General features: G+C 47.8%; 1 protein-coding gene and 1 pseudogene across 5 annotated transcripts in view; both read left to right on the top strand.

The window, feature by feature from the left end:
• LOC142567694 (angio-associated migratory cell protein) overlaps nt 1-16579 on the top strand; it is a 130742-nt gene that overhangs the window by 94264 nt on the left and 19899 nt on the right. For all 5 annotated transcript variants that reach the window (XM_075677864.1, XM_075677865.1, XM_075677866.1 and 2 more), the window contains one exon: nt 1726-2026. In XM_075677864.1, coding sequence (XP_075533979.1) covers nt 1726-2026 — 301 coding nt within the window. The remainder of the gene's footprint in view (nt 1-1725; nt 2027-16579) is intronic.
• LOC142567754 (uncharacterized) lies at nt 8243-11924 on the top strand (annotated as a pseudogene).

Genomic DNA, 16579 nt, shown 5'->3' with positions numbered 1-16579 from the left:
GAACTTAAACTCTACATCTTACAGTCAAATTTCAGTTCTGAACGAGAAAGAAAATGCAGAGAATCATACCTTATCCATAAGTTCAAGACATTGCAACCAATAGGCATAAACGTTTCAAAGGAAGCTTTAGAATCTATTCGCTATGCTAAATTTCAAGCTATAGGCAACAACATTTAACTTGGTTTCTTAGCATTTTTTCTCCTTTTCCTTTTTTTTTCCTCCTTTCCATTTTCTCCCTTTATTTATTTACACCATTTCAGTGTTTTCTCTCTTTTTTTAAGAGCACTGGTTTCTGCCACTCCTTACGACACGATAGCCCGATAAGAACGATAGCCCACGACCACCAGTGAAACAGGTAATAGAGGGCTGCTCTGCATGCCGTTGACAGACCGGCACACACGGACATTAACACACGATTGACAGACGGCTGTGTCCCGAACCTTGTGCACAGCACTCCTTTATTCTCAATTCGACACCCTCGCCGCTAACACACCTTTGCTCATTGCTGCACCCACCCGCCTTACGCCCTCTTCCCTTTAGAACCCCGCCACCACTGTTGCGAGGAAAGCATATGTCACCTTGAAGAAGACAAGTCCACTTGTCGAAACATTGGCTCCTACTTTCGCCTTGTTCTCATTTTGCTCATCGTTGTGTCTGCATAGTATCACACTGAATTGACATACTATGCCCTCTGTGCAGATCACATATATACTTTTGTGCCACCTGTACGGAGGGCATAGTATATCAAATCTCCCTCTAGTGTACACTATGTAGGGCACACAGGTTGCTGCCTACATGACAGGCTCAGAGAACAGAACTTAAGGAATGGTTGAGAATGTTGGCTAGCTTTGCACTGATGCAGGTTTGGGTGTGTCCACTTTTTCAGGGTTGCGCTATTCGGACAAATATAATGACGCTCTAACTGGACTGATTGTTGAACCAGCAAAAATTTAGTCTTCTAACTAGCTCGCACCCAAACCCTTCTAAGTCTTCATTCTCAGTCTGTGAGCATCCCTTCCTTATCTCTGTCAAAAAAAAAGAAGTTATTATTTTTAAATGTTGATTTCTCCGTCCACGACATTTAAGTCACTTGAGTGTAATCTATGCATGTGTTGTACCCTCCTTCTGTCCTTGTTTTATTGCGCTTTTGTTATAGTATGTCATACCCACTAAGCCAAATTTTCACCCTTTTCAAGTTGAAATAAAAAATTCAAGACTGCAGAAGAGCGTCCCAGCCTGTGTGCATGCTCTTTAATTTTAAGATCATGGTATACTGGATCTTTGTACATTGTTGTGAAATTCTTTGATGTCAGAATAATTTTAACTGCATGTAGGACGCTGAGGACCACTGTATCCATGAGTGTGCTACCAAACCAAATCGAATCTGAACTGTGGTGACAGTGACAGTAGTGAGGACTATAGACGGTTGCATGGCGTGCTTGTGTAAAGAAATACATGCATTATGAAAACAGTCTTCGCTGTTTCTGCACAAGAAAATCACACAGCCAGACAAAGTTGACTGCCATGGCCCACGCACCATGTAAGTCGCCTCATCAAGATTGTGGAAATAAAAAGTGTGGTTCTTGCACGAGTATATACGGTACTTATTATATGGTACTGTCATGCTAGTTTATCATTACTGCACTTTTGCAGTAAATTAGTTTGAAACTCGAGGAATCGCCGAAATCTTTTATGACTCTTTCAGTGTTACGATAACAATTACAGGTTCCCAGTGGCCAATGCAAGAGCCTGGTGGGCCCAGGTGCTTCCTGTGGGGCAGGGCACTTCCTGTCAGATGGGCGGCGGGCGGCGGTCGGCTATGACGATGGCTCAGTGCGTGTCTGGGACCTGAAAGGGGCAGTGGTGGTGCACACCCTGGTGGGACCCAGCCAGGCACATCCGGGGGGCCCTGTCACGTGCCTGGACACGGCCGGTGACCTGGTGGCATCGGCCGCTACGGATGTGCGGCTTCTGCATGCCAGCTCGGGGAGGCTGCTAGCTGCCCTCGCACTCACCACTGCTGCCGGTAAGTTCAACCAGATGGACTGCCACTCGTGTGGCTAAAAAGTACAAGCTGTTCGACCACTTGGCTTTGTACAACTGTGCACAAAAACATGGACAAGGACCCACATTGACTCATTTTCCGCCTTGCTTAATATAGCTTGCCACACAGTATACACCTGCATTCATTGAGAAAAACAGAAGGTCTATACTGTGGTGTTGGGACACACATCGATCCAGCTAAGAAGTAGGCCTAAGTGGCAAGATGCCGGCACAAACTTAAGCAGAATTGGAGAGAAGACGATGGAGAGACGAGGAAAAATACTGGCCTTTATTACAGTTCTCAATTTATATTCTTCAGCACCAATCAGGAAACATCATAGTGATGTCATGCACATAGTACATGACAGTTTTGCAACCTCTGCTAAAGCTATTGGATACCTATTTAACAGACATATTTAAAGGGACGCTAGAGGTTAATGTTAAGTCAACGTGGACTGTTGAAATACCATCCCAGGAACCTCGAAACGCTAGTTTCATGCGAAGAAGAGACTTGCTTTAAGAGAAAATGCGTTCCGAAGCATCTGTGTACCTCTAGCACAGTTCAAATCGCCCGCCCTCCGATCGAGGAGTGGTGATGTCATGGTCTCATAGTGACGTTGCACCGTCGGTGAGTAAAACGGCGCCCGCAGACGGCGCTACGCCTTTTCTGCACAAAACGCAAACACGTGGCCAGAAACAGAGCCAAGACAGAGCCGACAACAGCGTGAAAGCGGAACTATCGTGGCTAGCGGAAGGGAAAGCGCGCAACGATAAGCTGGTTCTTTATTTTATGACGCCAACTTCGACGCTCGTTGCAATGGACGACCATGGCAATGACACATTGGCTCGCGATGCTGGGCTCGACTTCAGCAATTTAAGCACTGATGAACGTGACCTGCTGCTGAGGGCTCGCGCTGCTGGCGTCGTTGCATACTACTACAATGGCGGCCTTGAAAGGCACTCCACACGACTTCAGTAAGTCTGCGTTGAACTCGTAATCCTCTGGACGAGAGTGCAGCGAGCACACTACGTGATTTTTCGGCTCTTTGCCAGCGCGCTGTGGCAGAGGTACGGCACATAACCACTTCGAACGGAGAGGTTCACTCGTTGGCACACGGTGATAAGTAACGTTGGATTCGCCACTGCAAGTGCCCTCGACCAAGTTCCGCAGACTGTTCGCGCATCACGTGGAAGTGGCATTCTCGCTGCTTGTTCCAAATGCAAGTTTCGCGAGCCAGCAGGACCACCGCAGCATGACGGGATAACGAAACAGCTGAAACTCCGAAGCGTCTACGGCGCAAAGTTGAGCGCGCAGAGTCAAGCGAAGACAAAACCTTTCGATCATCCATACTACTCAAGGGTAATGTGAAAATTTATTTTTTCTTAGAATCGAATAGTATACAAGTAGCATTTGCTTCCATCTAATAATCTAATGAAATGATTTTTTTAATACGAGTAGTTGAATACTAGTGACATAAATTATGATGAGGAGTGCCTTCGTCATCGGGCTAGTACCAGAATGTCGCTGGGGAGTCTCAAATCGTCTCATGCATTTACCTCAATTTCTCGATTACTAAAGCCTGTTCATGATTATATTTATGCCTTAGACATTCTAGGGCATTGCTTTATCACTTTAACTTGACTTCATAGTAGCCTTTAGTGTCCCTTTAAATGAGGAGGTGCCACTGTAGGCCACTACAACATGCACACCTGCCATTATTGTAAATGCTGCCAGTAATTGCAATGGCATTAAGTCCACTTTCATTTTTGTTTTTTTTATTTTTGGGGATTGTAGTTAAAGAGAGTAGTTAAATTCCCCTGCTCTTCCTTTGGATTTATTGTCCATTGACATCGTGGTGATAGTGCCTATGCCACGCGTGTCCACGTTATCTGGCGCTGTGGCCCTGATGTCGTAAACATGTGTAAGTGATGTCACTTGTCACATCAGTGTTTTTCATATATTGTCACATAGTAGTGATGGCAAAGAACACAGTAGCAATACTGTGAATGACGAAACTAACTTTTATTGGACAAATCTGTGCCTACAAAAAGAGGCTACGCTTAAAGCACAACAATAGCGGCAAACACAGTTGGCGATCGGCGAAATCTGATCTACCGGTCAAGTGCGTCGGCTTTTATACATGGGCCATTGAAGGTTCCAGAGTAATCGCTGGTGCCCGCGTGTATTCCAGAAAGTTCTACACCATTTGTGTTGCACACACATGCAATCAGATTACACAAGGTTCGGTGACAACAGACAGCGGATAGAACAATCGATAACATTCCAACAGCAGGTGCCTCCCGCCCTGAGCGATAACATTATTTAGATGGTGAACAGCACTCACCCAAAAAAGATAAACTAGTCCACGTGTCAATGCCCTCCTCTCAAAAAGCATTGTTCCGTTGCTACAAACATAACAGGAGAGCAAAGCACAAAAGTACACTTATCAAACAAAAGTAACAAAAGAACAAAAAAAAACGAAGTCCAAACTAACAGAGTCCCAAAAAAAAATCCTAAGATCAACTATGCAAAGTCCTAAAGTTCATTAGCGCTGGTAAAACGGCTTAAGTCGCACAACATGCACTTATCAGGATGTGAGTGGCGCCGCTGTGACAGCGAAATGCTGTCTGGTACGACCTCATAGTCGAGTGCACCAATGCGTCGGATGATCTTGTAGGCTCAAAAATAGCGACGCAGTAGCTTCTCGCTAAGTCCTCGTCGGCGTATTGGGGTCCAAAGCCAAACACGTTCGCTGGGCTGGTACTTGACATAGCATCGTCAAAGGTTGTAGTGTCGGCTGTTGGTTCTCTGCTGGTTCCTGATCCGCAGGTGGGCGAGCTGTTGGGCTTCTTCGGTGTGCTGGAGATAGGTGGCGATGTCAAGATTCTCTTCATTGGTGACGTGCGGCAGCATGGGCGACGGCAGCGTAGCTCATCGCTTCTGGCTGGGGCTGCGGTGATTGCAACTCAGGAACTCCAAGCGCTCGCTGAACCTCTTCTTCGACAAAGTCGGCAATAGAGGCCACTTGAGGCTGCGACCTTGGGAAGAGCTCCTGCAGTTCCTCATGAATGACCACTCTGATAGTCTCCCGCGGGTCGTCAGTGCCGAGTGTTTGAACGTCGGTGTGGCTTGTGGTCAGCTGTCGGCGATTATATTGCCTTGTCCGCATATCAAGGGTCTTGTCAATAGTTGTGTCCTCGGAAATAAATTTGGCAAGTCTTAAGCGGGTTGCATATCAATCCGGCGAAAAGCTCTTGCTTCATACCGTGCATCAGGAAGCAAACTTTTTTCTCTTCTGGCATGTCTGGGTCGGCATGTCGGAAGAGGCAAGTCATTTTCTCTATAAAGATTGCTATGTTCTCGTTCAGCAGCTGCATGCAGGTTTCCAATAGAGCTTTGGCTCGCTCTTTCAGCAGGACGCTCATGAACGTCTGCTAGAAGCCATCGCGGAACAGGTCCCATGTAATCAGGGTTGATTCCCGGTTCTCAAACCAGGTCCTGGTGGCATCTTCTAAGGTGAAGTACACATGCTGGAGCTTGTCCTCAGAGTTCCAGTTGTTGAATGCAGTGACCCTTTCATATGTTTCCAGCCAGTTATCTTGGTCTTTAAATGATGATCCATGGTAGGTTGGTGGCTCCCTGGGCTGTTGCAGCACGATGGGGTACGCTGGGGCTGCCATTGGGGTTGACTTGGCAACGAACGTCCTGGTTGTCTCAGACAAAAGTCCATGCTACGAGGGCAGTTCTTGCAGCCTGCAGCTACCTCGCTGGTTCTTGGTGACGTTGTTGTCTTCCACATTCAGGCTTGGGTGCGTGAGCGTCCGGTACATGAGCACAAAGCACCTCCACCAGATGTCACGTAGTAGTGATGGCAAAGGGCACAGTAACAATACTTTGAATGACAAAACTAACTTTTATTGGGCGAATCTTTGCCCACAAAAACAGGCTACACCTAAAGTGCAACGATGGCGGCGAACACAGTCGGCGATCGGCGAAATCTGATCTACTGGTCAAGTGCGACGGCTTTTATACACAAGCCATTGAAGGCTCCAGAGTAATCGCTGGTTCCCGCGTGTATTGCAGAAAGTTCTACACCATTTGCGTTGCACATACATGCAATCGATTACACAAGGTTCGGTGACAACAGACAGCGGATAGAACAATCGATAACATTCCAGAAAATTCCGATACATGCAGGCGTACATACATACATGCATTTGTTAGACGGTGAACCGCGCTTACCTGAAAACGATATTATTACGATATCATGGATATCATGCTCTACGCCTCTACGTCCTCCGCGACGGTACTCTGTATTGTCGTAACCTTCATCCGAACGGCTCTGAGTTCCTGCTTGTAATACCTAAACACCTCCGCTCCACCGTTCTAGAAGAGCTTCATGACGCACCAACGGCAGGACACCTCGGCGTATCTCGAACCTATGACCGTGTACGTCGCCGTTTTTTCTGGCCGGGCCTTGCCCGTTCCGTACGACGTTACGTCGCCGCTTGTGAACTTTGCCAACGACGCAAGAAGCCTTCCCAGCTTCCCGCTGGTTACCTGCAGCCGCTCGACATCCCTGCCGAGCCCTTCCATCGTGTCAGCTTGGACCTTCTCGGCCCATTTCCGGAATCCACATCAGGAAACAAGTGGGTTGCAGTAGCGGCAGACTACGCGACCCGCTACACCGTAACCCGTGCTCTTCCGACCAGTTGCGCAACTGATGTTGCGGACTTCCTGCTACATGATATCATTTTGATGCATGGTGCTCCGCTTCAATTGCTTACAAACCGCGGCCGCACCTTTTTGGCCAAAGTCATTGACGACGTCATGCGTGCCTGCTCAATACAGCATAAATTTACTACCTCCTACCACCCTCAAACAAACGGCCTCACTGAGCGTTTGAACCGCACCCTTGCAGACGTGCTATCCAAGTACGTTTCAGACGACCACCGTGACTGGGACCTGGCTCTACCTTACATTACCTTTGCATACAACTCTTCTCGTCTCGAAACTGCTGGCTTTTCCCCGTTTTACCTATTGTATGGCCGCGAACCAACGCTACCACTGGACACTGTGCTTCCGTCCGCCACAGCTTCAACTAGCGATTATGCCTGTGATGCAGTTGCCCATGCTGACCATGCTCGCCAACTTGCGCGTGCTCGTCTACAAGTGTCTCAAGACAATCAGAAACAACGCTACGACCTTCGTCACCGTGATGTCCATTTTGTGCCCGGTGCCCTCGTGTTGCTTTGGTCACCATAGCGTAAAGTCGGCCTTTGTGAAGAACTGCTTTCCTGTTACACAGGCCCATATCGCATGATACGCAAAGTGACCGATGTCACCTATGAAATCGCTCTAGCCACGCCCACCACGTTCTCCGCTGTGACAACCAGTGACGTTGTCCACGTTGCCCGACTCAAGCCCTACAACTCTCCATGCACCTTGGATATTTAACAGCACCGTGACGGTGCTTTTGCCACCGGGGGGTAATATTACGATATCATGGAGCGATGCTCAAGAGACGGGCCGCCGCGAGAACGACGAAGTAGTTGGTCGGTGCCCTTGGCACGAGCGAGTGTCAGCCTGGCTGCCTGCAGGGTGCGCACAGGTCCTTGAAAACCTTGAAAACCCTTGAATTTGAATATTTGGTTTTCAAGGCCCTTGAAAATCCTGGACTTTTTGCTGCTCCTTGAAAATCCTTGAATTCCTAGCGTAGTACATGCAAATGACTATTAATAAAAAAAACGCAGTTAAAATATTTGTATTTTCAGTACCATGTTTCAATATATGCGTTTCAGGCGTAAAAAATCAGTCTGTGCTAATATAGCCAATGTTGCGCGACGGTTAGCCACACTGGAGCCACTCGGCCCTGAAGCCAACTTGAGCCGATTCAATTCAATCTGATCTTGGCGCTTTGTTATGGTGGTTGACGGCATTGCATTAACTTGAGCCGATTCAATCCAATCTGATCTTGGCGCTTTGTTATGGTGGTTGACGGCATTGCATTGTGCCGTCGCTTCTGCACCCGACTTGTTGCGGCTGAAGCATCTGAATACAAAGCAAATGCCTGGGAAAAGCAAATTTCAAGGCGCGTGGCTTCACAATGAGGCTTACAAAGACTGGATTGCACTAGATACGACGAGTGAGCACTGTGCAAGATGCAGGCCTTGCGGAAAGACCTTCGATATCACCAACATGGGCGAGTCAGCGTTAAAGAGCCATATGAAGAGTGCTAAGCATGCTGGCGTCATGGAGATTGCAGCCAACAGTTCGGTGCGAAGGTACTTAGTTCCAAGTACGGGGCAACAGTCAGCCGTTCCACCTCCTTCGCAATCGGGAAAGCTAGACGATGCTTGCAAGGCACACGAGCTGGTGACGAACGCGGAGATTCTGTGGACTTTGAAGGTTGTCACATCGCATTTCTCCTATCGGTCGTCGTCGGAAGCAGGCCAGCTATTCCAGCGTATGTTCCCGGACAGTGGCGTGGCCAAAGCATTTTCTTGCGGAGAGAAAAGATGTGCCTATGTGACGTGCCATGGTCTGAGGCCCTTCTTTTTATCTGCAACGGGATATAAAAGATTGCGATTACTATGTGGTACTCTTCGACGAGTCCACGAACGACTACTATCTCCAGCGGAAACAATTGGATGTTCACATCCGGTTTTGGAATTCGTCTCACAAGGTGGCAACGAGGTACTATACCTCGGTGTTTATGGGGCACTCAACATCCGAAGACATCCAAGGAACGCTGCTGACTGCACTCGAGCCTTTCCCTCTTGAGAAAATTCTTCAGATTTCAATGGATGGTCCCAATGTTAACCTGAAGTTACTCAAGAATTTCCAAGAGTACCTGCATCAAGCATACCAAGTTCAATGTCTGGACATTGGGACTTGTGGCCTCCACACCATGCACAACGCCTACAGGGCAGGTGTTACGGCAAGTAAGTGGGGACTTAACTGTCTGCTCTCCAGTCTGAGCGCGCTTTTCCATGGTTCTCCTGCAAGAAGGGAGGACTTCTCAGCAGTTACCGGTCAGGATACTTTTCCCCTGAACTTTGTTGCCCACCGGTGGTTGGAGAATGTGCCTGTGATAGAGAGAGCCTTGCTGTTGTGGTGTGACATTAAGAAGTTTATTGCAGCTGCAAGGAAGAAGGAAGTTGTGGATCATTTCACAACTTGTGTGAGTTTGCCAGGGATGACTTACTGCTAGCAAAGCTTCAATTTGCACTTGGTGTGGCCATGACCCTCAAGCCATTCCTCACTGAGTACCAAACGGATCAGCCCATGGTGTTCTTTCTTGCAAGGGACTTGGAAACTGTGGTCAGGAAGCTACTGACGAAGTTTCTGAAGTGCTCGGTCTTGTCTTCAGCAAAAGGAGCCACTGGTCTGCTGATGGTGGACATTGAAAGCACTGAGAACCACACTCCACTTGAAAAGGTGGATGTAGGCCATGCCGCTGAACAGACTGTCAGGAAAACTAAAGCAAGCCAAAAGGACGTGTTCCAGTTCCGCATGGAATGCAAACGCTTCTTGATCAGTTTGACAAAGAAGGTGCTTGAGAGAAGTCCACTGAAATTCCCAATCGTTAGGAGTTTGTCCTCTCTGGACCCACAACAAATGTGTACTAAACCAGATGAGTGCCTGGCCGGCTTCAGAAGAGTGTTGGATGCCCTCATTACAGCGGGCAGAATGTCTGAGCACCAAAGAGACACTGTACTAGGGGAGTACACCGAGTTCCTGCAGGAAGAGATGCATAACCTGCGAATGTTTGAGAAGAACGTAAACAGGTTGGACGAGTTCTTGACTGAGCTGATGAAGTTTAATTCATCATGTGGGGAACTATGGAAGGTTGTCAAACTTTTGCTCGTGCTCAGCCACGGACAGGCCACTGTGGAGCGAGGGTTTAGCGTGAACCGCTAGGTTGCTGTAGAAAACCTGAAGGGCCTGTCGTACATTTTGCAACGTATTGTGTGCGACGCTGTGGACAAGGCAGGGGGCGTCCTTAATGTCCCTATTACAAAAGAGCTGAGGACTGCTGTATCAGCTGCCCGGCAGCAGTATGCTGCATATCTGGAAGCAGAAAAAAAGAAGCAATGTGATGATGTAAGGGAATCAAAGAGGCGCTGCATCGACGAAGAGATTGACGCAATGAAAAAAAAAAGAAAAAGAAACTCGAGGCAACAATAGCTGACTTCCAGGCTTCAGCGGATACCTATGCCGAAAAGGCAGAAGCAGCTAATGATCTGAAGTATGTGGTCAGGTCAAATAGTCTGAGGAAGGCTGCACGAAGCAAGACTGAGGAACTGTGTAGCCTCAACCAGAAGATTCAGGAAAAGCGGCAGGAGCTCCCCTGAAGTTGCCATTAGCACTTTTACAGAATGGATTGCTGTTCGACATTGGTGCTATGCACTGCAGTGTGTTTTTCAAGACGGAACATATATTATGTTGGTTTAGTGCAATACAATCTGTTCCTTGACATGTTTTTCTTCGACTTTGTTCAGTAATATTATGTTGGTTTAGTGCAATACAAGCTGTTCCTTGAAATGTTTCTTTTTTTTTTTCGACTTTGTTCAGTAATATTATGTTGGTTTAGTGCAGTACAAGCTGTTCCTCGAAATATTTTTTTTTTTTCGAATTTATTCAGTAATATTATGTTGGTTTGTGCAATATAAGCTGTTCCTTTAAATTCTTTTTTTTTTTCGACTTCGTTCAGTAAAATTTGTACCTGATATTGAAAACTGCTGCATGTAGCATTGTGTCGAGTCCTTGAAAATACTCCCACTGAGCCTTGAAATTCCTTGAATATCCTTGAATTTTCCGCTTTTGAGTCTGTACGAACCCTGTGCCTGGCTCCAGTGTAAATAGCATGTAAATAGCATCTTTCGTCTGTGTCTTTCCACACGTAACAATATGTAGGCAGCTGGCATGAAATAAAGGTTGTTTCTATCAAGCCCGCCATCGGAGTTGCCGCTCAGTTCTTTCCTGCAGCTAGTCCGGCTGTGTTTGGCATATGGCAAGGGCCGTAACATCACATGGTGTCAGAAATATCTTCTGATATTTGAGGAGCATTGCACTATCTTCGTCAAGCGGTGCCATGTCACAAGACAACACAGTCAATCCCTTTCACGGCATGTTCGCAGTTCAAGCTCCGCCAAGGTTTGACTTTGACCGGACGTCAGTATGGCCTTCTTGGAGCCAGCTCTTTGATGACTACGACTTTGCCTCTGGCCTAAATGGGCAGAGTAAAGAAGTGCAAGTCCAGACTCTCTACGATGGGCAGGCACGCAAGAGAAATCTTCTCGGCTTCTGCATAATCTGAAGAACAGAAGCAGTACTGTTGTATATGGGTATTGGTTGTGTGACACCATCAGAGATGGCACTGTGATCTGTAGCCTGTGATGTCATATATATAAGTGCACTGCAATAAAGAGTCAGTCGTTGGTAGCCCACGGCGGCGTACGTGTGTCCCGAGATTGTTGCTATCGGGTTAGCGGCCCTCGGCATCGCGACACCACATTGACGACGAGGATGGCCTCCGGGATATCGCCACCACCACCGTTCCTCGAGACTCTGGGAACGCCAGCAATACCTTTGCACCGCTGGTTTCAGTTCCAAAACTTCCTGCTAGCGTCTGGCGCCAACGAGTGGTCAACAACCCGCTGGCGCGCACTCCTTCACTGCCTGGGCCCCGGGGGTCAATGGATATTCGATGCCCTGCCGGCACCGCCTCCCCGACAGCTGCCGCTGAGTTCAGGAACCACCGACACGACGCTTATGGGAAGTGTGAAGGATGGGACACAGACTACCACGGACACTACGGTCGCAAGCCCTCCGGACTTGTACGACATTGCAGTTGACACACTGGCAAAGCACTTCACCGCCAACATTCGGGTCAAGCGTCATCATTTCCGTGAGTGTCGTCAGCTGTCCGGTGAGTCAGTTACCGACTTTGCTTTGGCGCTCCGGGAACTGGCAGCCTCTTGTAACTTTGCCGCTGCCACGGATGATAACTTGAGTGAGCAGTTCATCGCTGGCATTGTATGCCTGCGATTGAGAAGAAGACTTCTGCTCGGAAGGCGACGCATTAACATTTGACCATGCAGTAGGAATAGCCCAACTTCGCGAGCAAACCATCAAGAACATGAAGCCCTAGCGAACCCGGTTCACTCCATTGCACAGCAGCAACTACGCGGACGCAACCTTGCTAGGCAACATAGTCACCGTCTTGGCTTCAAAAAGTCCAGCCCCCCCCCCAGTCAGCACCAACGCAGCTCGGAAATCGCTGCTGCTGACACCTGTGATGACTGCTGTGCAACAAGATGCAAACCATCGTGCTGCCCGTGCGCGGCCGCACCTGTTGCAGACGCTGCTGCCACTTCCAACGTGTTTATCGAAGCTCTCATCGCAGCCAATGATGAAGGCCAGCCCCAGTTTGTGAACTTATCCGCAACGATGACACCACAAGCGTCACTAGCATTTCGACTGTCCCTACCAACAAACACAGAAAAGTTTAGGTTAGCACCGACGTGACGACGATTGATGTGAAGTCGCATGTGAGTGAAGTCACATTTCTAGTCGACACAAGGCTCAGCCATGTAAATCTTTGGGGGAGGCCGCTTTCAAATCCTTTTTCAAGATAAGGTACAACTTAGGAGCTCCAGCATAACGCTGCTTGATTTTTCACGCCAGAGGATTACAGTGCTTGGCTTGTTGAAGCAAGGTTGTCGCACAAGGCACAAGTAGCCGTCGTACCGCTTTTTGTCACGCACAGTGGAATTAGATGCTGTGCAAGCCCTGCATCTTTGAACAGGGGCAGAGTTACGTTGCCTGCACACAGCTGTGGAGCCGCCGCCTCCGCAACATCAATGTTTCCTGCAACGAGCCTGGACCCACAAGAATGCATGCCCACCACAAGGCGCTATCAGAAAGCAGCCACAGAGTGCCCCAAAGTTCAGCATGCCTGCGTTGCTATGGGCCAAGTTTTTTCACCTGTTTATGCCAGGCCTGGAGCTTGTCACAGGTTTTGAACACAGGGTCAAGATAGAACAGTCAGTCTCCCCACTCGCCCAGAAGTTAAGACACCTTTCATTCTCGATACACCAAACAGTGAGCAACCAACTCCAGACCCTACTCTCCGCTGACATCATGGAAAGGATTGATGCCTCTGAACAGGTTTCTCCCATCGTTGCAGTCCAGAAGAAAGATGGCAGCATACGTCTTTCTGTTGACCTGAGGGAGTCAAACAAAGCCATTAAGGTCGACAACTTCCCGCAGCCTCACACTGAATAGCTGCTGCATGCCCTAAATGGAGCCCACCACTTCTCAAAACTAGGCTTTGCCTCTGCATACCACCAAGCTCTGCTACACCTGGACGCCAGGGATCTCGCAGCGTTTATAATGCACGAGGGTCTTTTTAGGTTTGAAAGGGTCTGTTTTGGATTGGTGTCAGCGCCAGCAGCTTTTCAGGAGTTCATGACGAGAATCCCACAACGCAGCCAAGGTGTTCTTTCCTACATAGACGACATAATTTATTTCCAGAGAAAGAACACCGGGAGAACCTGGAAGGGCAGTTCTGCGTCGCATGGTGAAAGCAGGACTGAAGCTGAATGAGAAGTGTGTTTTCAATCCAACACAATTGCCTTTCCTTGGGCATTGTGTCAGCACTGAAGGCATGGCGCCCCTTCAAGCTAAAGTCAGTACAATCATCCACGCCGCCAGGCCAACAGACACAGCCACACTCCGTTCGTTTTTGGGCCTTGTTGAGTACTCTGCAAAGTTCATACCGAGGCTAGCCTAGGAAGTGGAGCCCATGCGTCGACTTTTGCGCAAAGACTTACGTTTTGAGTGGGACACAGACGCACAGGCAAGTTTTGAGAGAGTGAAGACATTCCAGGGCCTTCCACAAAGTGTTACACGTTTGACCCAGCTCTCCCGGTTATTGTCGCAAGTAATGCTCCTGAATTAGACGGTCAGAAAACTTGCACCATTGCATTTGCCTTGCGGACTAACCGATGCAGAAAGGAAGTGCTCCACCAGCAAGCGTGAAGCATTGACCTGCATACGGGCATGCGAGAAGAGGCATGTCTACTTATAGGGATGACCATTCACTCTTCAAACTGATCACCAGGCATTAGCAGCATTGCTCTCTAACAAGAGCACAGGGCGACGCCCTTTTCGCATTGCAAGGTGGGCGGAACAACTTGTCCGTTACAACTACAGCGTGGAATACAGGAAGGGCTCAGAGAACAAGGTTGCAGATGCACTGTCACGCCTCCCAGTTGCTGCCAGGCCGGAACGCTGCATATTGACCAAATATCAGCACGGATTTTGGAAAGGACTATCAGCCATAACTCAACTTGTCACATTATTTCATTCTCTGGCATTGACCCTCGATAGACACGATAGGATAGACATGCTTTCTTTAGATTTTTGCAAAGCCTTCGATAATGTTCCCCATAGTAAACTCACTTTCAAACTTGAAACACTAGGCATTCCACAAATACTTGTTGACTGGATTTCAGCTTATTTGAGTAATCGTAAACAATACGTTGATGTAGCGGGTCAACACTCGGGCTGTCTTCCGGTCACATCCGGTGTACCTCAGGGCAGCGTGTTAGGCCCTTTACTCTTTATATTGTATTTTAATGATATTGTTGATGTTGTTTGCCCTGGTGTAGAAATAAGATTGTTTGCTGATGATTGTGTTTTGTTTAAAGAAATTAATTCCACTAACGATTACACTATTCTCAACACTAGTCTGGGCAATATACATGAATGGTATATAAAATGGGGAGTGACCCTTAACACGAGCAAATATGTCTCCCTTCCAGTAACTCGCCAAAAAAATCTGCTGTCATGTACGTACATATTAGGGTCTTCACCATTACAAGAAGTAAATTGCTATAAATATCTCGGTGTAACACTCACTTCAAACCTCTCTTGGAATCTTCATATTGATAATGTTTGTTCATACGCCTTCCGTGAGCTTTGTGTGCTTAAACATAAACTTAAAACTGCTCCCACTAATTTTAAGCTGCTCTGCTATATTGCTCTTGTGCGGCCAAGACTGGAATATGCGTGCATTATATGGGATCCTCGTACTAAGCGCAACATTGATTCTCTTGAACGTATTCAGCGAAATGCCGTAAGGTTTATTTTTAACAAATTTTCAGCATTAGATTCGCCTTCCAATTTCACGCAAGCAAATGGCATTCCCCTATTACAGGCATGAAGGCAAAAATTTAGACTAGAATTTCTTTCCCAACTTTTAGAAAACAAATTAGCGCTAGATGCATCAACATATTTGTCACCCTTAACTAGCAGGCCCACCCGACACCGCAATGAAAACGCCCTAACCCCATATTTTGCTCGCATAGACCTATTTAAGTTTTCTTATTTCCCGAGAACCATTTGTGAATGGAACTGCCTTATCAAAACAAGTGGTCAAACTGTGAAATAACCTTTCTGAGCCTGTGTTGTTGTCGCTTTTTTCGTTGCTGTTTCTTTTGTATTTCTTGTATCGACCACCCTGCTTGGACCATGAGTCCGCAGCATTGTATAAATAAAAAAATGTACTCTGCCACCCGAAGACAAATCATCTAAAGCTGTGTTCCTAGTTAAGCCACTGTGCCTCAATAGGGATCAGTTCAAGCAGTCCACCCGTAGCATCGGCCCTCTGGAGGAAGTCAGAGTATGTTACGTCGTCATGGCATCCACACAAGCTCGTCCTGAGCCAGCTGCAGCCATACTTCATGCTACGCAATGAGTTGTCAGTGGTCAATAACTTACTTCTGTGTGGAGAGCGACTTCTGGTCCCGCAGTCACCTACGCATCAGGTTATTTCCACAGCGCACGAAGCTCATCCCGGAATCGTCGGGACGAAAGCGCGACTTCGCCAATGCTTTTGGTGGCCGGGCATGGGTTGGCAAACAGAAGTCGCAATACGAAACTGCAGCGTCTGTCAGATGGCAGACAAGAGTGCGAAGACAACACCAGCTCCACTGCAACCAGTTCCACTTCCCGGGCGCCCTTGGCAAAAAGTCGCCATAGACATTGTTGGCCCCCTGAAGAGAGCTCCACAGGATTGCAAGTTCGCCATCACATTGGTTGATTATTTCTCCAAGTGGCCCAAAGTACAATTTCGCAATGAAATTTCAACAAGAACAGTCACTAACTTCTTGCTCTCCATACTTGCTCGAAAGGGATACCCTGATGAGATTGTCAGTGACAATGGGCCCCAGTTTTCCTCACAGGAGTTTGTACGGTTTTTTAGATGAGCGTGCCATCTGGTTGAGGCATTTTTCAGTGTATTACCCGCAAGCCAACGGACTTGTTGAAAGGTTTAACCGTGTTTTCAAGGACTTTGTACAAGTTGCTTTGTTAGAACATCATCCCCTTTGACAAGCAGCACTGGAGTATTTAGGTGTCTATCAGTCCGTACCTCATGCAACCACAGGAGTAGCACCAGCCTTGCTCCTACATGGATGACTACCCCGAACATGGCTGGACATCATAGGGCACCCATCCCCATCA

The sequence above is a fragment of the Dermacentor variabilis genome, unplaced genomic scaffold, assembly GCF_050947875.1.
Source record: "Dermacentor variabilis isolate Ectoservices unplaced genomic scaffold, ASM5094787v1 scaffold_14, whole genome shotgun sequence".
NCBI lineage: Eukaryota > Metazoa > Arthropoda > Arachnida > Ixodida > Ixodidae > Dermacentor > Dermacentor variabilis.
The sequence above is the reverse complement of the archived record's forward strand: the minus strand, read 5'-3'. Positions and strand labels throughout refer to the sequence as shown.